At 39.9% G+C, this 19858-nt stretch overlaps 3 protein-coding genes and 1 pseudogene across 4 annotated transcripts; 2 read left to right on the plus strand and 2 right to left on the minus strand.

Annotated features, from left to right (window-relative positions):
* Positions 1 to 654: 654 nt before the first annotated feature.
* Positions 655 to 1536, minus strand: LOC104450089 (olee1-like protein). Its single transcript, XM_010064509.3, has 2 exons — positions 1236 to 1536; positions 655 to 1149 (listed from the first exon to the last, which is right to left on the minus strand). Exons 1-2 carry the CDS (start codon positions 1483 to 1485, stop codon positions 809 to 811), a joined length of 591 nt encoding a protein of 196 aa, XP_010062811.3. The 5' UTR covers positions 1486 to 1536; the 3' UTR covers positions 655 to 808.
* A 5882-nt stretch (positions 1537 to 7418) lies between these two features.
* On the plus strand, positions 7419 to 10429 carry LOC104450090 (protein LIGHT-DEPENDENT SHORT HYPOCOTYLS 7). Of its 2 annotated transcripts, none has more exons than XM_010064513.3 (2): positions 7419 to 8192; positions 10173 to 10429. In XM_010064513.3, exon 1 carries the CDS (start codon positions 7620 to 7622, stop codon positions 8166 to 8168), a length of 549 nt encoding a protein of 182 aa, XP_010062815.1. In that variant the 5' UTR covers positions 7419 to 7619; the 3' UTR covers positions 8169 to 8192; positions 10173 to 10429. The 2 variants fall into 2 exon arrangements, with proteins under 2 accessions (XP_010062815.1, XP_010062813.1); XM_010064511.3 differs by lacking the exon at positions 10173 to 10429 and adding an exon at positions 8996 to 9300 and having other exon boundaries at positions 7422 to 8192.
* A 2200-nt stretch (positions 10430 to 12629) lies between these two features.
* LOC104452064 lies at positions 12630 to 15829 on the plus strand (annotated as a pseudogene).
* Positions 15830 to 16917: 1088 nt separating this feature from the next.
* On the minus strand, positions 16918 to 19763 carry LOC104450091 (peptide-N4-(N-acetyl-beta-glucosaminyl)asparagine amidase A). Its single transcript, XM_010064514.2, has 2 exons — positions 19617 to 19763; positions 16918 to 19527 (listed from the first exon to the last, which is right to left on the minus strand). Exon 2 carries the CDS (start codon positions 19008 to 19010, stop codon positions 17184 to 17186), a length of 1827 nt encoding a protein of 608 aa, XP_010062816.1. The 5' UTR covers positions 19011 to 19527; positions 19617 to 19763; the 3' UTR covers positions 16918 to 17183.
* Between the last annotated feature and the right edge of the window lie 95 nt (positions 19764 to 19858).

Here is a 19858-nt window from a genome sequence, read left to right on the forward strand (position 1 = left end):
GCGGGTTAATCTAAGTCGCATCTGTTTGTCTTTCTCATGCTCGCATCGTTCTTGTAAGTTCTCCAATTACTTCTAAAATGCCCGCTGGTAGATTTAAGTCGCAGAGCTCGGGACAGACACATCTCTGAAAGGCCATGGCAGAGAGAGAAGGAGCAACCATCAAGAATGGCAAAGAAGCACTCCAGTGGATCCTCTCTCTCTCTACGAACAGCACGAGCTCCCGGTCGGGCTTTTGCCCCTCCAGGAATTGATCGAGGTGGGATTCGTGGAGAGGACCGGGGGTACATGTGGATTCACTTGGGGAAGCGGATTGACCGCACGTTCAGGAAGAGGATCAGGAAGCTCAAGGGCGTGAAGGCCAGGAACCCCATGATTTGGACCTCCTGCGGTGAGATCGTGGTTGGCGACCCGACCACCGGGAAGATCCGGTTCAAAGCCATCGGCGGCCTCGCCGGCATCGATTGATCGTCATAGGTTCTTTCTCGTGCATTTTGTTTCGGTGATTATCGATGTCATCGTTCCGTTTGGTTTTGCGGAATGGCACTTTCCTGATTGAAAGCTCAGGAAGTTTGGTTTATGGAGCAAATAATAAGGCAGTTGTACATATGCAGAAGTAGAGATGTTAATAGGAAAAACTTTTTTTTTTTTTCTTCTTTATAAATTCATGGACGTCGCATACAATGACACAGCCTCAGGATTGCCCACAAATTTGGAAATTGAAATTCTCTCCCACAACTTTTGGTTATTTTAGAATATTGGCGAGAGTGGCCCGCCCCAGCCACCATCTGGTCCTCATCCTTTTGTCTGATCATTGCCCCAGGCCCGGCGGCAAGACGCCCATCTCGAGGAGGACTTGGGCGCAGTCGGCCAGGGTCTCCTTCTTGGCGAAGGCGAGCGCGTTGGCGAAGCGGGCCGGCTGTGCGACGCCGTTCTTATTGGTGAGAGCCACTCGAGCGTTGTGCACGGCGCCTTCCAGGAGGCTGCTGCACTCGGGCTCGCTGCTCTCGATCAATTGCACCTCGCATATCTCCTCCTCGTGGTCCCCCTCGACCTCCAATCTGTACTCGCCCGTCTTGTCGGTGACCGCCTCGGCCGACAGGGTGAGGGCCCCGGAGGTACGGTTGTGGCATTCCAGGCGGACCTTGGAATCTGCAACACAATCCCACATAGCTCTCGTTACATTTTAGCTCAGGCCATACGCCCGGCATGCATATATCAACAACACGCAATAGTACCTGCTAGACCGTAGCTGACTTTGGTTTCGAAGTCTACGCGGCAGGTGTCGCAGAAGACTTTGCCGACGACGTCGAGCTTCTCGTGGCCATAGGCGAAGCCGAGAAGGGAGGAAAGGCAGAGGGCGGTGGCGACGAGAGCGGCGGCCTCGAGAGTTCTCGCCATTGTTATTAGTTTCCTTATGGATTGGGCTTCTCGAGATGCTAGAGAGGGCGTGCGGTGATCGATCGGTGGAGAAAGCTTTTTATACATGTCGAGGAAGAGAGCGGGGGTTGTTGTTCCTGCGTTAGAGCTTGAATTAAGGGGAGGAGAGCAAAACTCGCTCTCCATTCAAGGTGACAAATACGACCACCTTTCTTTTAGGATCATCAAACAGCTAATCGCCATCTAAATTTAGTCAAAAGCTAATAGCCATCAAATAGATGCAAACCTCCCTCTCTACTCATGTGAATTCAGAAGAGCTGGAGGATTGTGCGCATAGATGCGCCGTAAGGTTACACAAAGGGAAAATCCGTAAATCGATATAAAAGCTATTCAAATGAGCGTTGCAATAAAATTAATTAAAAAAAAAGGGTGGTAAATGAGTGAAATTGAAATCGGTGATTTGATATGAGAATGGGTGACTTAAAAAGACGGACAAATTATAAGGAGTTGGCAATTTGAAAACAATCATATAAGAACTTACGAAAGGTTTCTTTTTTAGTATACATTATGCTAAAAAAGACCTCAACGGTATTAAACTATGTTGTCATTTTTTATGATCAAGGATCTCATCCGAGACGGCAAATACCAAGCAATACCCCACTAATCTCATGGACCACGCAACATGCAAATAAAAATCCAGCATTAACAGTTTAGAATAAAGATTATTGCATTTGATGGTGTGACGATGAACATTTGATGAATGATTTGAGACCAAGGACCGAAAGCGAAGGATCCGTGCCATTATATGCTGCTTCCGCGTACCCGTAAAAAAATTAAAAGAGTGGATCGAAAAAGCTAGCCAAGTGGTCAAATGTTTGACTTATAGTTGAAGAATCAAAACTAAAATCTCGACGTGTTCGGTTCAAAATTACTTTCAGGCCACGTCTTGTCACTCCCTAGGTCGGGTTTTCCTAACATGTACCCGAATTAGGTGATATGATTAGATTCATCGATCTGGGGCAGGGGCTTAATAGGAAACGAAAGGGGTGATTGGTCCTGTGAGTTTTCCATTCGTACGAATGTGTCATTCATTGACACGAGCAAAACTTAAGATACTGTAATTGAGACTCAATTTTGCAGAATGATTTTATTCTCATATGATGGTTATTGGAATTGACTCTGAAGCCATCACTGATCTTGTTAGTTCAAAATTTATGTTGTTTTACTCAAAAAGATAAGAACACTGTTGAGATCTCAATTTGAGTTCATAGTACAACATAATTTTCATTACCTTCTAGAAAGTTACCTTGTTTATTATAAGTGATAAAATAGGGATTGGAGATTCAGCTTTAACTTTCTTATACAAAAAAAAAAAAAAAAAAAAAAAAAAAAAAAAACCAGTTGTCGGTGGTGCCGTTGTGAGACATGTCACATGTGTTCCATCTCAAAAATAGAAAACAATTAAAAAGAATGATTAATTTTTAATAGCGCTTGACATGGATTGCGTAACGAATGAGCAAAATAGAACACATAGAATATCAAAATACAAGAAAAAGTCACAAAATTAATTCAAAAGCACGATGAATAAGATGAACGACCTATCAAATTTCTCTTTTCAACATGAATGGAGGTTTGACAGAAGAAAAGAGCAAGCATTGGAGGAGTAAAGTGCTGTACGACGTAACCTATGACTATTCGAAAAATAGAAATTACTTTAGTAAGGTTGGCCACACTAAAAGACGACAGCAACAGCGCTTTCCAAACAACAATAATTCGTCCCATGAATCGCTTTATGTAATTTTTTATTATATAGTCGTACCCGACCCCAAATCTCTCTTTGATATCTTCATAATGGAAAGCTTAGTCCTTATTAACTTTATCTTCGCTGCATATATTTAATTTTTCATTTTTAACTATCATCGATGTGGTCTCAGGTTCACTATTTAGGTAGGCCTAATTCCCTAAAATATCGCAAACCGTAAATCGATTCTCAATTCTATTATAACCTTTTTCTTTTGTCAAAGAAAAACCCCAAACTTAAAGTTTAGTTCTAAATTTACCTGTCATCAATTTTAAATCCCGTCTCAAATTTATCTTGACCTTTTCTTCTGTGTGTAAAGAAACATCACAAACTGTCAATCTAATATCAAATCTACCTTCCTTAATCCTCTATTCCAAAATCATTATTAGTTGTTTGGCAAGGTGACGCGAAAAATTATTTAATAAAACTTTTTTTATATGAAAATTAGGGAAATTTAGAACGGCTAACGACAATTTTCTTCACAGAGAGCTAACGAGGGTAGTTTTGAGAGAAGAGTTAAAGTTGGTGTTTTTTTTTTTTTTTTACAAAAATAAGTGGAGGTATTCTATGGCTCTCAACTTGCGCTCTAAACTTTCCCAAGTACTAATATAATTAAAATGAACACAATTATAAGTTAATTAGATGATTTGGAAGCTCCAAAAATAATATGATCAAACATTTAACCCAAAAAAGAACCAAACTTTCTTAGAAGGAGATGATCTATCTTTATAAACTAAGAATTATAGCTCTCAACTCTAAACTTTCGCCAGTACTAATAAAATCAAAATAAATACAATTATATGTAATTTAGATGATTTGGAATCTCCAAACACCGGGAGGAGCCGAACTTTGTTAAAATGGAAAGTTCTTCCTTTATAATGAAGTCATAGCTTTCAACTTTTGCTCTAAAATTTCCCAAAGAATTAGGATTGAAGGTAAAGTTTGGGTTTTCCCCCCCTAGAATTAGGCCCTTTTAAGTTCTTCGAATAATCATTAGTATGATTAGGAATGTGCATTGGTCCCGGTCCAACTTTAGAAGCGGATCGAATTGACCAATTCTAAGTGATTCTCGAGGGGTAGGTCCAATTCCTAGTTTCACATAAGGAATTGGACTGACATAGTAGCCCAGATTTCTTAATTTTTTTAATTTTTTTTAAACAAACTCTAATTAGTAAATTATTTTTTCTTTAAATGTTAAGAAACTCCCATCTATGGGGAATAAAAGAGACTATAAAATAAAATTAAAAATCACTAGTTCTAAGTTTTAGGGTGGGGACCAACCCACTTGAGGACGATTACTCCTACACACAACAATCTCTTCATTTATACTTAAAATATATATATATATATATATATATATATATATATTATTTTTCAAATAAGAATTAAACCGAATTGTAAACATGAATCAATAGGCGTTACTTATCCTTTTGAAGTCATCTCTAAGATCTCGGAGTTCACTAGCAAGTTCGAGTGAACCCTATTTCTTTCGAAAGAATCAAATGGGCAAATTTTACTAAGTTTTGATGGAGTCCTTTGCGTCGAGTTTTATTTTTCCCCCTTCTTTCGTCGGTGCAAATTCGAGAAAACAAAAGAGAAAAAGGTTGCAAATCACACAACAGTCGCAATGGCTTTTCACTGCCACTTGTAGACTTGCGATGACATTGGGAAATGATGTGATGTTGCGAGTGCTAATTCTACTGTGAGTTGGGAAAAGAAAAGAGAAAAAGAAATTAAAAGTTGAACCCATTCATCAATCCGAGTCACCAATGGCATTTTGTGTTAATTAATTACTAATATTCCGTAAAATAAGATCATTGGCGTGTGTGCAAAAGTAACAAATCTTCAAGAATCTGACTTTTCCGACCCCAAAAAGAGAGGAAACATTTTTTTAGCTTAATTATTGTATTTTACTGGGAAATAATCAATCTGGCTTTTTGGTGGATGGGCTATTTCACCGCTAAACCAGAGGACAAGAATAATTCTCTATGACCTTAAGGAAAATAATATTTTTATTTAATTTTCTCTTATTTGCAATTTTCCCATTTCAAGGGGGAATTAGCCTCTCTTTTATTTATTTATTTTTGGGCAGAGAGGGTAAATTGTATACACTTACAAGTTATTCAAATTCAAAAAAAAAAAAAGAATCGATTTTTCTCATGTGAAAATGATGAGATCGGTCCCTTTCTTCTCATAAAATGAAATGCGGATTTTTTATTTACGAGAAATGGGCGTCTAATAACCTGGTTTCTTGATTAGAGCATTTCAATAAATACACTTGCTAAATATTTTACAGGTTCATTCAAGATTTAATGAGAAAAACCTAACTAGAGCACAACATCATTTCTTGTCTGCAAATATCAGTCACAACCTTCGGGTGTGGTTTTGACTTTGAGAGGCATCTATCACGAGTTCTGTCATTCTCAATTTGTTCCATTGGAAAGCTACTTAAAGCACGCTGCATTATTGATGCGTTAAGCTTATATATCTGTCGATCAAACTCACTGCAAGTTGCGGGAAAAAAAAATTAGACACTTAATTATATCATGCTTCAATTTTCACAAAAAAATCATTTAACTAGTATGATATTGCGTGACAGAAAGTAGATTAGACGCTTAATTATTTGTGTTTGCGTATGCATGAGGTAAGAGAGAGGGTTTGCGCTTGATGATTCGTTTTACCAATTAAACCATTTAGATCTTAATTTACACTGACGCGTCATTCATTTAATGGGGTAAACTAAAGAAGCCAACTCACCTCATAAATGTAGAGGATAACACTATTTTATGATGTGACACTAATTAATCTCATCCATGGATATCATTATGACTTGTCTCGTATTATACGGCTATACGGATTTGGTAAAATAAGATGAATGAGAAAATTGTACGTTTAAATTAAAATGAGTCGTAACGGATGTGGAATATGAGAAAGCATGGATATGACTTAAAGGAAGTTAGGACCACAAAAAGGGATTACCAGCCCCTTTTTGTGAGAGATTATGTAAGATTTCTGCTGTAGTCCTACATGATTTACACAGTGAAAGAATATCACCTGACTCTCTAATTAACTTTTAATCTGTAAAACATTCTCCATGTGGTGAAAGCTAAAAGGAGAATGGGAGAACTATGATTGGAATCATCCTCTTTTTACGAGAAAACCACCCTTGAATACTACGTCACCTTCCTTTGTTTCATGCTAGAGAGAAACGATGCGAAGACACCATTCTCCAATAATGCAAATCAACGACAGAAGGAGCGGAGACCCAGTAGCTATGTCAAGTTAGGACTACACACAATCAGGGACCCAAAAAAGACCATTTCGAAACCCTAGTTAACTCCTAAGTTTCACTCGAATTTTACGTATATTTCGAATCCCGGGAAAAATGACTATACATTGCAAAGGGAAATTTGTTTTATCTAACCAGGATTTAAGAAAATAAAAATCTGAATTCGGTTCACGCTTAGTCTTTGGAGTGCGTTGTAAATAGATCCAAGCACATCAAACTGTGATTAAAATTTTGCCTTTTGGGTAGGTCTTTTTCACTTTCAATTGAAGCACATATTATGTCCGGGTTGCCCATAATATCCTTACTTGCGCTTGTTATGTATATAATATGTATCTACTTATACCGGAGTGAACAACAAGTGAAAATGATTTGTCACTCAATTGTTCAACATGGTTGTAGTCCCCATACATTTGCACTTGTATTACCTGAAATTGGTGCACATACAAGTAAGAAAAGTAAAAAAGTACACCCATTTTTCACGACAAACAAGTTAAACATAGCTTGCTCTTTGGCATGGTGACCAAATCAAATTTCGCTTGTTTGCCTCCACTTATCAGCTAGACATCTGATTTACACTTGTGACTTTAATTCCATCTAAAATGCAGAAATAAAAAAAATTATGTTTTAAAAACTTATGAAAATGTTATGTACGATTCCACATGTTAATATTTTATTATTTAATTTAAAGGGTTTCGCATATTTTTAATTTCCATACAAGTAAAAAACGTAAATTCCATGAAATTCCTAACAAAAGAAGTCAAATAATACGTCTATAAATATTAAATAACAATGATTGCTGGGGTGACGGAAACAGTAGAAGCGTACAAGACAACACGGTAATGCCTCGACGGTTAATAATGCATCTAGACATTAATTAAAGGAAGAAAATAACATGAATGAGGAAGAAAAGAGAGCTAAAGCACTTTCATGGGGACCATAGCATGTCTCCTCATATTGCCTGTTGATGTGAACATTTTTTTCTCCATTTTATTTTATCTCCTCTCCTCTCTTCTCCCCTCCTCTCCCCTCCCATATTCCTTCCTCCTCCTCCTCCTTGCTTTGTTCTCTTGAATAGCAAGTAGGGATAAACTGACCCGTGTTACACCTACTACTGAAAACTTTCAAGAAAAAAAGAAAACCCTAGAGCACTAGATGTCAATCGAAAAGGGGAAAGGCATGGCTGAAGGATCGTCAAGATCTACGGCTTCCCCAAACGATCAACACCACCAGCAAAGGGTGCTGCCGTTGAGTCGTTACGAGTCGCAGAAGAGGAGAGACTGGAATACCTTCGGACAGTACTTAAGGAATCAAAGACCCCCCATCGCGATAACCCAATTCAATTCAAACCATGTGCTTGATTTCCTTCGCTACCTCGACCAATTCGGGAAGACTAAGGTTCACTTGCACGGCTGCATCTATTTCGGGCAGCCCGAGCCACCGGGCCCGTGCACGTGTCCCCTGCGACAAGCTTGGGGAAGCCTTGATGCGCTCATCGGAAGGCTGAGAGCTGCTTATGAAGAGAACGGTGGGTTACCGGAAGCAAACCCATTCGCCAGCGGCTCGATCCGGATGTATCTTCGCGAAGTTAAGGACTCTCAAGCTAAGGCTCGAGGAATCCCTTATAAGAAGAAGAGCAGGAGAAGAAGTGCAATGAAGGCCAAAGTTGAGGGCTACAATAACGTCCCCGTCAGCGAATCTTGAAGATCTTGCTACTACTCGAGCGCGGTAAAGTCTCTATTTCCCTAATTGATAAGGCATATCTTCTCTGAAAGCGAAACTTGCTATAGCATGAAGTTGTTTCCCATCGAAATGATATAGGTATACTGCTACGACGAGTAAGAATGTGACGTTGCTGATTCTTGAGAAGCCAAATTTTTGGCTGGAGAATTTTGATTACAACTAAGCTCGAGAGCACTGATCTCCATTTGAAGAAACCCTAGCAAGTAGCTAGGTTCTTTAAAACCCTAATCTGCCTAGTATTAGGCTAGAGAAGAAGGATATAACGACACTTCCAAGCACTTTTCTGTTTTTTTAATTGCTTCTTAGGAGTAAAGACATGAGATACCACATCAACTAGTCTCTCTCTCTCTCTCTCTCTCTCTCTTTCTCTCTCTCTGCGCGCGAGGTCTGCAAGGTCTGATTTGGGTTTTCTATTACCTCGCTATCGAGTCCCAGCTGATGATTAGAGATTTCACGGTATCTTTTGCTTGCCAATTGCCAGGGATGACCACAGCGTCATCTTGCAGTAACTTTAGCTCTCTAGTCCATGAGATGAATATCAATTTAATTTGTTATTGTTATGGTTCTTCTTGTTAGCATTGCTATCATTCTGTTTGGTTTGCATAAGGTGCGTAAGCATAATCTAGGCATTTGGGAGGAGGATGCCATTTACCTGCTTAAACTATATCACCTTATTATCTTTGAACTTAACACCCTTGTATTAATTAGGATTGCAGTATATTAATTGCATCTAGCTATATCCTACACATCTTCTTTGATAAAATTGTATCACGATTTCTCAATTGCAGGGGAAGGCGAATCGAAGTATTTTGATGTGCCGTATTCCTTTTATGATAGGAAAGCTCTACCGCATCAGAAGTATTTTGATGTATCGATTTCCCTTTATGATAGGAAAGCTCTACCACATCAGAAGTATTTTAATGTATCGATTTCGCTTTATGATAGGAAAACTCTACCGTATCAAAATCTATCTGTTTACTATTTTCAGTCTGTTAACAATAACATGTTCTATGATGTGTGCTTCCTAGCATATTGCCTTATCTAAATGTGAGTGTAAAGGGCAACAATTGGAATGAAGTTGCATTTCTCCGTATCTTTTCATTTTTTTTTTGTGTGTTATTATCTTTTCATGGTTAATCTGCCTGTTTTTAACATTTGGTAACAATAGTTCTTCTTCCTCCATCTCTCTAGTGTATGTTTGTTATTTGACAAAAAAAATGCCCAACATATAGATGGACGTACAGTTCTTTGCATTCATGTTGCATCATTAACAATCTCTGAGCAGATTTTTTTCCTGTCCCCGGAAATTACCTTAATTTCCCAGAAGATAGTAACACTATTCAGCAAAATAGACAAGGTTTGGACATACCCCAGATGTTCCCCACTTGATTACGTCATACCCCACATTTTCATCATGCAATCGGATCTTGGATTCTTTTAGTCTTTTCAGGCAAACATACGCATTTTGACCTAATTAGAGCTTTTAAATAGATTGCAATCTGTTTTGCATCAAATAAAGCTATATATATAGTCCTTCCACATATGTTTCTTAGGGCTTAGGGAGAATCTTTTCACAGCTAATCTTCCACTAATGTCTTGGTTCCAAATGTCCATCTGATAACCCTTATGAGGCGTGGTGGCATTTGAGATCGAGCGTGTTTAGTTCTTCATTATCTCTGAAAAAAGGAATGAGCTTCGATACTTAATTAAGTCAGATTCATGAGATTTTTAACTTCTCTTGGATTCAAAAGAATGCATGTCTACATACTACTGATCCTTAAAAGAACAGCCATTCATCCAACAATAATTGTTTAAGGATAAATATTTTCACAAGCTCTACCCAAACTAAAATTCTTGAAATTCTCACACCTGCGTTATACACTTCTCTTGTTTGAATTTGTCAGCTTCGATCGACTTTCTTTGACTAAAAGAAGATTTGAAGTCCTGTACTTTGATCTGTTTCAGATCGTGATATAGCCCATTAAAGGGTGACGATACTAATACAATCTTCCTTGACGGAGCAAAGGATGTTGATGTTCAAACCAAAGAGGAAAATCATAAGCTTCGAGTGCAGCAGAAAACAACTCCGAGTGTTCGCATTCTGGAGATATGAAGAACATATACGGGTGCTTTTGTATGGATTCATTTTTCTCTTTTTACTGTTTGAGTAGACATCGAACTTGTTTGATAAAATTGAAAAATGAGATGTGAAAATTTAATCACCAAATTAAAAGTGTCGATAAGTTTGATTTGTGAAAATAAAAACTTAAAGTTGCTGGAATTCATTAATAATATTATTTATTTAGTGCAAAATATGGAATTTGTGAACATCACTGAAAAGTTTTGGTAACATAATTGGTAAGACTAGCTACTCGACTAAAGTAGGCTTTGTCTGAGCCATATTCAACAAAGTCAATGTGGATCGCACTCTTGGGAGAAAAAGCTTGATTCCTGTGGGTCCAAAGAAAAGGATATAAACCTTTATTTCATTTCTAGTTTATTATTTGCCTAATAAGGAAAATATTACCCTAAGTTAAAATTTTTGTCCTTCTTTCCATTAAGATGGTGTTTACTTGGATGGGGCTAATATAATCTCAATATTTAGGATGAATCTTATTTTCATATCCCACCCTGCAAAATAATGCTATGATTGTAGGGCAGGAGAGTTTTAAAATTCTCTGATTTTTCCTTGACTAAGAATCCTAAGCAAGCCTAACAATGCATTTCAACCATTAAATTTAGAAAATAAAGTGCTTAATAACAGTGCATCAACTGTCTCATGCATCTAATGGCTAAAATACAGCGGGAGCGATGAAGCATCTAATTGGTACAGGTCTACTATGATTCCTGGTATTTGATATTTTGTGCCGATAATAAGAAACTGTGAATTGAGAAGGCAAACCAGATGAGTATATTGCTTGCAAATACGACTATGCTGGGTTAACATTAGCATCATGATGAAGGCGAAAACTTCGATTGTAGCTTATAGGGATGGCGTAATAGAATACTTACAGAAATTCATAGGAACCTTGCCGGCCCCTTGTCGGTCTCCACTAGGTCCAATCCGGCGTCAGTGCTCTCTATTTAGAACCAAAACTTTTCCCACCAAGCCGCACCCCCGCGACATCTCTAAAACCAAGAATTGTTGTACATCTCAGTCCATTTCTATTTCAGCCATGGCTGGCCATAGTTCTCTCTTCTTCGATGAGAAGAGATGAATCTCAAAGCCTCATCCCAGAAGATCATTTTTTTTTTTTAATTTCTGGTAACCAAGGAACCGCTGGAGACTCTCTTTTGCTTATGCTATTCGAGGTCACACCACCCTCCGATGCTTGGTGGCACCATTGGACGTCGTCGCAAGCCACTATTTAGACGTAAAATTTCGGAAGAGTTGGCCCAGTAAACCACCCCTAAGACCTCCACATAAGTCGCGAGCATCCGAAGATTCGAACTTGTTCTCTCGGCGATGAGATAGTAAAGCTCAACCATCATAGCTACCTACGGATGGATCTCATCCCAAAAGATCATTTACTAAGCAAAATAAGGAGAAATCAATGAACGATGAATGACTTACACACTTTATGCAACCCCAAATCATCAATACTCCTGCACGATTCAGATTCCTAATGGGAAAGTATTCAAACATTGGTTGGTGGGTTGTTCATTCAACTAAGAACATTAGAAATGTGCAAATTGTTTAACATGTTTTTATTATAATCACAAAAAATAGAAGACACATTGATATCTAACGACGATGATCCATAAATTAAGGAGAAATCAATGAACAATGAATGACTTACACACTTTATATAACCCCAAAGCATCAATACTCCCGCGATTCAGATTCCTAATTGGAAAGTATTCAAATATTGGTTGATGGGTTGTTCATTCAACTAAGAACATTAGAAATGTGCAAATTGTTTAAAATGTTTTTATTATAATCACAAAAAATAGAAGATACATTGATATCTAACGACAATGATCCATAAATTTTCAATGTGCAAATAAGAATTGCATGATTCAACTGTACATTTGTACCACAGCTTCAAATTGTACAAATCAGAATAATATTAATAAGGAGAAGTCTGATGGTTATTATTGCATATACTGTAGATGACATTGATATTAAGAAAACACGTTCTGCGTAGAATTGTTCCTAATTTCTCCTTGAGTTTCAAAACTTTTTATTTTTAGCACATGCCAGCATGCGTGCAGAGACTTCAAATGTGCAGAACTTGCGTGTTTTTAATAGAGCTCTTTAAGAACTACTTTGATTTAAATTGTTATTTGATTGATAAAGAACAAATCGAGAACAATTAAAATGAAGAAATGGAGAATATATGGTCACAATACTAGTTTTTGCGGGTGTTATACTTTTTCCAAGGCATGCAGTAACTTGTACAAAACTGACACCGCATCTTTCGAAGCTACGTCCCGTCATTCCATTCTCATCGTTCGAAGCAATGGATTTTCCCATTTTCCAGTTGCGATGCACACGAGTCCCGACCAAACGAGGAGTTCCTTGAAAATCCTCTCGCCAACCTCGAAGGAAAAAGAAGAAACATCACATCTTTTTCGTCTCCTCCGACGATGGATCCCTTCTTCGAGCAGAGACTGAGAGAGGAGGTTGTCTACCTCCACTCTCTGTGGCACCGAGGCCCTCCACCAAACCCTCCTCTCTCCAACCACTCTTCTTCACGACCCATCCCCATTTCAAACCCCACGCCTTTCAAGAAACAGTACTCCGCCCCCACCAAGAAGAAGAAGAAGCACCAGAAGGACAAGACAAGCGAAGAACCGAAGCAGCCAGAGAAAGAATGGCCATGCAAGGAAGAACCCATCACTCAGCCCTCTCTCGCGTGGCCCACGGTGAAGCAGAAGCAGCCCGATTCCGGCCAGAAGTCCCGGTACGCCTCCGCCGAGAAGCAAGCCAAGATCGCCGGGCAGTTAATGTAGCAGAGGGCCCAGGAGCAATGCCGCAGAACTTTTACAAAAGTCGGCGATTCCGATGGCGAGGAGGAGGAAGAGGACAACGACGACGGAGATGGGGATGACATGGAGGATGATCGTGTAGAGGGCGATAATGGCAGCTCAGAGGGGAGTGAGGTGTACAAGTTTATGTTGGACGTGTTTGTGAAAGATAGGACTTGAGGGAGTATTAGGAGAGGAATCATGAGAGCGGGGACTTTTGGTGCTTTGTTTGTGGCGCGCAAGGGGGCAAGATGAGTGGGAGGAAGTTTAAGAACTGTTCTGCGGTTTTGCAGCATTCCATTAGCATATCCAAGACCAAGAAGAGGCGGGCTTGTAGGGCTTTTGGCTTGGTCATTTGTAGAGTCATGGGTTGGGACGTTGAGAGATTGCCTCTTATTGTTGCTAAGGGCGAGTCGCCGATTCACTCTTTGGTGGGTCCGAGTTTATCGCAGGTATCGGGCTAATTCTTGTGTTATTTTGGCTTTTGAATGTTCACGAGCTATGTTCTTAGAGTATCTATGATATATGTAGCGTGAGAATGAGATTAAGGAAAATGTCGGTGTTAATAAAGAAGATGTGGACAATGTAGCTTGTGGAAGGAAAAAAAAATGGTCAATTTGGGTGGAAAACAAGCAAGGATGCAGTGCAGAATATTAATGAGTTGATGATTGGAGAGGTCATTGGTTACACATAATGATTAGTCACTTTGAGAATGTCAATGAACCCGATGTTCCTTGAGGCTGGTTGTTGTTGATATTACTCTGATGGTATATTTGCTGTTGTGTCCTTTGTTATGGATAGCTGACAGTTTGTGAAGAAGACGCTGCTACAAAGTCTGTTGAAAATTACGAGGAGGAAATTTCAATACCAGGGATCAATCGAGTAGGGAAGGCTGATGGCCCAGTAAGAGAGAAGGTTTTATTTTTGGCGATGGAATTCCTCTCGCATGACTTGCTCCCTTTAAGTGACTGAGATGAAAATATGTGGTAATTTCTGCTTTAGGTCACTTTTAAAATTTATCTCAAGATCTTAAAGAAAAAATTAATAATGCGATAATTAGCTACTTTTCTGCTCAAGATGCTTTTTTATTATCTACATATACTTTGAGGGGAATATGATAAGGCTACTATACATCTGCTGGGTAAGTGTCTAACTCCTCTTTTTTAGGGTGAATTTCTATCAGAACAAGTTCTTTGCCATATCCTTGAAATACATGATGGCCATCTTGTGCAGGATTCTGTACCATTGCCAACCTACAGTGTTGAATGGCCCTGTGGAAACTTTGTTGACAGTTCTGCCACATCAGTATTGGGAAGTTGTACCTTTATATCTCTATCAAGTTGCTTTGGTTTTGACTGAGGTGAAAGGTGAATCCAACACATGGCATCAGAAGGTTTTCCAAGCTTGTCATGCTCTTTTCGATGCTGATCTGGTTCAGAAAGTGATGGTGATGATGAAGAAGAAAATGATGATGATGATGATGTAGATGATCTCTTGGATGGAGATGCCAATGGGGAATGTGAAGTCATTAAGTTCTTGATGAAGCTGTTTATGGAGACTGCTGAATTAAGGAGTTATAATGAGAGTGTATATAAAGATGTCGATTTCTGTTGTTTGGTTTGTGGTGGTGTTGGAAACAAGCCTTGGAAGTGGTTCAAGGGATGTAATGGGCTTCTTCAGCACTGCACTACTACATGGAAGATAAAGAAGCTGGCTAAAAAGGCCTATGCAAGGGCTATTTGCAAGGTTCTTAATTGGGATATCAATTGTTTTCCACCAATTAAGAATACTTCAGAAGCTTTTGGTCGCTGTTTAGTTCAGTCAGGTGATATGCAGGTATATATTTGGCTCAGTCGGGTGCTTTTCCTTGTCTAATTTCTTTGAGATGCTTGATGAAGTTCTCTAATCTGCTTAAATTTAACGTTACGGGGTGGCGGTACGGAGAAAATTTTCATGTCCATAAATTGTCCGTACGCCAATGTACGAACGAATGATAGTACCTCAGAAAAAATATTTTGTGGTTAAGATGCTCATATCTATTTCCCCTTTTTCTATTATCTGAATGGATATACTCCTGTCTATTCTTCTTCTGAGAAATTCATATTACAGTCAAGTTCTTCATCATTAAGTCTTAAATGACTGTGTTGTGCAGGATTCTGTGTCAACACCAGCGTCCAGCATCAAATGGCACGGTGAAAGCCCTGTAGACCGTGCTGGCACGGCAACATCTGAGTGGTCTTTTCTAAGTCTCCATCAGATTCTGGGAATCACTCGGTTTTGGCTGAGGAAAAAGGAGAACCCAAAGCCTGGCATCAAAAGGTCCTTGAAGCTTGCCAAGCTTTTTTCAATTGCACATCTGGTTCAGATAGTGACGGTGATGTGGAGGCTGATGACGAAGTAGAAGATGAGGCGATGATGATGAAGATGTGTTGCATGGGGATGACTACGGGGAATGTGAAATTGTTAAGTTCTTTACTATGCTATTAATTTGTTTCTGTTTTGTTATCTCAAGGTCTTCTATATTAGGATTGGCTGAAAAAAGAAAGATTTGCACTGGGGATCTGTGGTGTGGATGCATTAAAAGAAGGATCACTGAAACGAGGAGACCCGTAATTTCATTCATCTTTGCATATCAATCTTGGCTTTGTGGATATTATCTTCTCTTGACATTCGCATAGTTAAGCTGTGAATATAAAACTTACATGGGGTCTTGGCCAAATTTAGATGACTAACTTACCCTTTGGAAGTGGAAAGTAATACCGTGCGCGAGCGATTTTCGCCTTTACACCTTGCTCGAGAGTCAAGACTTCCCTGAGATCTCGACCTTGACAGTCGACTGTTCAGATTTATCCTCCAACTTATATAGCACACGGTGGCATATAAGGTTTTACACTTTGCTGTTCCATCCACTTTAGATGGCAAATCAAAGTATTTTGATGTGCCGATTTTTTTATGATAGGAAAGCTCTTCCACGTCAAAATTTATCTGTTTGCTATTTTTGGTCTCTTAACATTTCTTCTTAATCGAGAACACGTTGCTTATGTACTTCTTAGTGTATTGCCTATGTTTGCTGAGTGTCAAGGGCAACAAATGGTATGAATTTGCATCTTCATTCTCTTTTGCTGGTTAATCTGTCTGCTTTAACAATTCCTAACAATAGTTCTTATTTCTCAATCCCCTTGGTCTATGTTTGTTATTTTGGAAAATAAAAATAAGAATCCCCAACATGTATATCGAGTACAGTATTTTGCATTCATGGTTGATCATTCACAATCTTTGAGCAGATTCTTCTTGTCCCAGGAAAATGCCTTTACTTCCCGGAAGATGATCACGCATTTAACCAAAATGGACCTGGTTTGGACATATCCTAATGGTGCCCCACTTAATTACGTTATACCCCACATTTTCATCATGCAATCAGATCTTGGGGATTCTCTGTCTTTTCAGACAACATAAACATTTTGACCTAACTAGAGCTTTTAAATAGGTTGCAATCTGTTTTGCATCAAATAAAGCTATAGAGCTATGTATATAATCCTCCCACTTATGTTTCTTGTGGCTTAGGAAGAATCTTTTCGCAGCTAAGCTTCCACTGATGTCTTGGTTTCAAATGTCCCTCTGATAAACCCTTATGAAGCGAGTTGGCATTCAAGATGGAGCGTGTTTAGTTCTTGATTGTCTCTGAAAAAGAGTGAGCTTCGACACTTAATTAAGTTAGATTCAAAAGAATGCGTGTCCCTATCTGAATCGAAATTGCATAGTTGAATCTCATACCTGCTCAGTTGAAAAATTCACGATATGTAAAGAGCCACAGAAATGAAACTACCCTATACGGTTACTCTATTAAGGAAAAGAAAATCAAGCTTGGAATTTTGACAAGAGCTCCAATGAACACCCACAAGAGTGCTTGACGACGTATATGCCGATTTTTGATGATCTTCATTTTGGGTACATAAACAAGCTAAGAGATGAGATGACAGGAAGTTTTAAGGCATCCCTATGTGGTTAAATCTGATAAACCCTCTGAGTTCGAGAAGGCCACCATATGTTGGATCCGGATGCATAACGAGACTCTGCTCCTTCCTCACATCCTTTGACGATGTCATCATAAAGAATTGTGTAATTTGAGCTACTCACATTTCTGAAGTAGCAGAGTACACTGCCGTCATACTTGTACACTTCTTGAGTACTGGCTATCCCACTGACTACCAAGTCATTCTTCACGGTCATGTAACCCTGCCCTTTCTGCATATTGTTGAGCGAACAACTCGAGAGCTTGAAGCCAGAATCCTTATCCCTTTTCTCATTAAAAGTAAACGTGAGGTTCGCAATAGATAAGTAAGTGTCATTTCCTTGATCCACATAGTCGGAGTATAAATACAGCGGGAAATCTCTGTACACTCGGATGGATGCAAGGGTGGAGTCCAGGCTCTTGGCATCGACGCTGTCATTGAAATGGATAAGCTGATTAATAATTTGCAGATTCCCATCATTCCCCATGACCATCACGTTACTGTAATTGAATTCTTGCTTCCAAGTGGTCATGATTTTCCCATAAGATGACTGCACCCATCCACTGGACAATATGGACCGGTTTGCCCCAATCAAAAACTTACCATCTAAGCCCTTAAAATCCAACACTGAAGAAACAACTAGAGGCGTGCACTGGTAGGTCAGAAGCTCCCCTGCAGTTTTTGTGCTCATATCATCCAGCCAAAGATGCAGATTCGCGTCAATGTACCACACATTCAAAGCATTCGTGACACTGAAGCCAAATTCGTGGAGCTTTCCATCTAATATCTTTGCTAAAAAGGGTGTAATCTCGATATCATATGTAGGGAGATTAAATGATCCAATGCCGGTGATGGGCCTCCACAAAAGAGGATTGATCCCTCCTGTGTATACCACCGTGAAAGGCCAAACCGCACCGACTATGTCACCGTCGAGACTCACAACAACCTCCCTAAAAGGGCCATTCCCATCCACCCCAGTAAGATCATTGGCCTCAATATACTCATTGGGGAGGTTCCCATACCAAAACTCATCATCCTCATGAAAAGACACATAAACCTCTAGCACCGCCCTGTAAACATTCAGGGGAACAGTAAACTCCTTCGTCTCAATATCAGTAGCATTCTCGACTTCAAACCACAACCCATCATTCAACGGCAAGTTTCTCGAAATGGGCAAGATCAAATCCGCATTCGAACCATGCCCAGGAACCGAATTCCTCGAATTTCCCACATTCCCCAACAAATGCTCATCGTCAGCAGGGTAAAAATGAAACTTTATCTCGACATGGTAAACCCCTGTATAGGTGCTATCCACAACATTGCCAAGATAAACAGCGAGAGTACTGTTCTTCATAAGCAACGGATAATACCTGGTAATGTCCTTCTTGACACTCCAAAAAATCCCTGTAGCTCTCGGCTCGGCAGTGCAGCTCCTGAGAAGCTCAACCCCACCAAGCCAAACCCCGAAAATCCGGTCGTATTGCCTGCCTTTGCAAGTGGCGCTCCACTCGAGCACGATCTTTGCGAATTTCTGCGAATAACAAGTCGATGGAGGGGTGTAATTGGCGAGAACTGGGGGCTTGCCATAGGTGTACGCGAAATCGTGCCGTAAAATGAGGTAGGAGCAGGGTTTGGTGTTGGGGAGCTCGATGGGCTTGGTGACTTCAAAGAAGCGAGTTGGGGAGTCGGTGGAGGAGTTGTCAGATTCGGGTTCGGAGATGGAGGACGACCGGAGGAGCTTGGTCCGGTGGAAGCTCGCGGCGGAGAGGGAGGAGAGAGAGAGAAAGATGAGGAGGAGGAGGAAGACTGGGGAAGCCATGAATGGTGGTTGAGGGGTTTGCTTCTGCTTGAATATTCTGCTTTTTTCCTGGAGTCTTCGTCCGGTAGAGTAGAGAAAACAATGGCGTTGTCCGAGCGATGGAATCAAAAATTCAAACCATCGCTGGGAGTGGAATGGAAGGTGATGAATTCAGAGGAATTTGTTGATAGTATTTGAGGAATTAAGTCTTTGGTTGATCGGGATCGGCAAGGAATGGAAGAAAAGGAGAATAATTTCTCCTCTTTTTTAATCTAAATGATAGACAAATTGGATGGATTTTGTCCAATGACCCCTCAGAACGTGACTTTTATTAAAATGCCTCCCGAATCAAGTCACTGTCTTCCAACAGAACCCCCCATCACCGACGCTAAGAATGGCCGTTCCGTTCGAGCGAGCACATGATGGTCGCGCACCCATTTTCAACCGGTGGGCAAGAACATGTCTATCCCGAAATTTCAATTTCCTTCCGATAAACTCGCGTGAGCCATGCAAACAGCACAAAATAAGCCCCGGATCCCTAGACGAGAGAATATATATCAGAAAACAAGCTCAAAGAGGAGAATGGGGAGGTCGTAAATCCTTAAATCTCCAAAAATACACATATACCATTTGCCACATATTTGTTGTGTGCGAGAATCGCTTCCTTAGGTTCCTTTCAGTCCATGATGCCCTCGGTCAAGCCCTCCTTCCGCTTTTTGCAGGCCGCCACCTCCATGCTTTCCAAGCCTTTTAAATTCGAAACCTTAACTCTCTCTTTCGAGCCCGTTTCTTTCTTTATATTTCTTCTCTCGGTCGAGCCTTTGATCCTCCAATCCTTTGGTCCAATCCGTTCTCCTCCCTTTGCCTCC

The sequence above is a fragment of the Eucalyptus grandis genome, chromosome 6 (assembly GCF_016545825.1).
Source record: "Eucalyptus grandis isolate ANBG69807.140 chromosome 6, ASM1654582v1, whole genome shotgun sequence".
NCBI classification, from domain to species: Eukaryota; Viridiplantae; Streptophyta; class Magnoliopsida; order Myrtales; family Myrtaceae; genus Eucalyptus; species Eucalyptus grandis.

What these genes read in the sequence shown, in the direction of transcription:
- LOC104450089 (XM_010064509.3), bottom strand. Translation starts at nt 1,485, where the DNA reads ATGTATAAAAAGCTTTCTCCACCGATCGATCACCGCACGCCCTCTCTA. An exon ending in AGTCAGCTACGGTCTAGCAG is followed by an intron (nt 1,150 to 1,235) that starts GTACTATTGCGT and finishes ATTGTGTTGCAG; the next exon opens with ATTCCAAGGTCCGCCTGGAA.
- LOC104450090 (XM_010064513.3), top strand. Translation starts at nt 7,620, where the DNA reads ATGTCAATCGAAAAGGGGAAAGGCATGGCTGAAGGATCGTCAAGATCT.
- LOC104450091 (XM_010064514.2), bottom strand. Translation starts at nt 19,010, where the DNA reads ATGGCTTCCCCAGTCTTCCTCCTCCTCCTCATCTTTCTCTCTCTCTCC.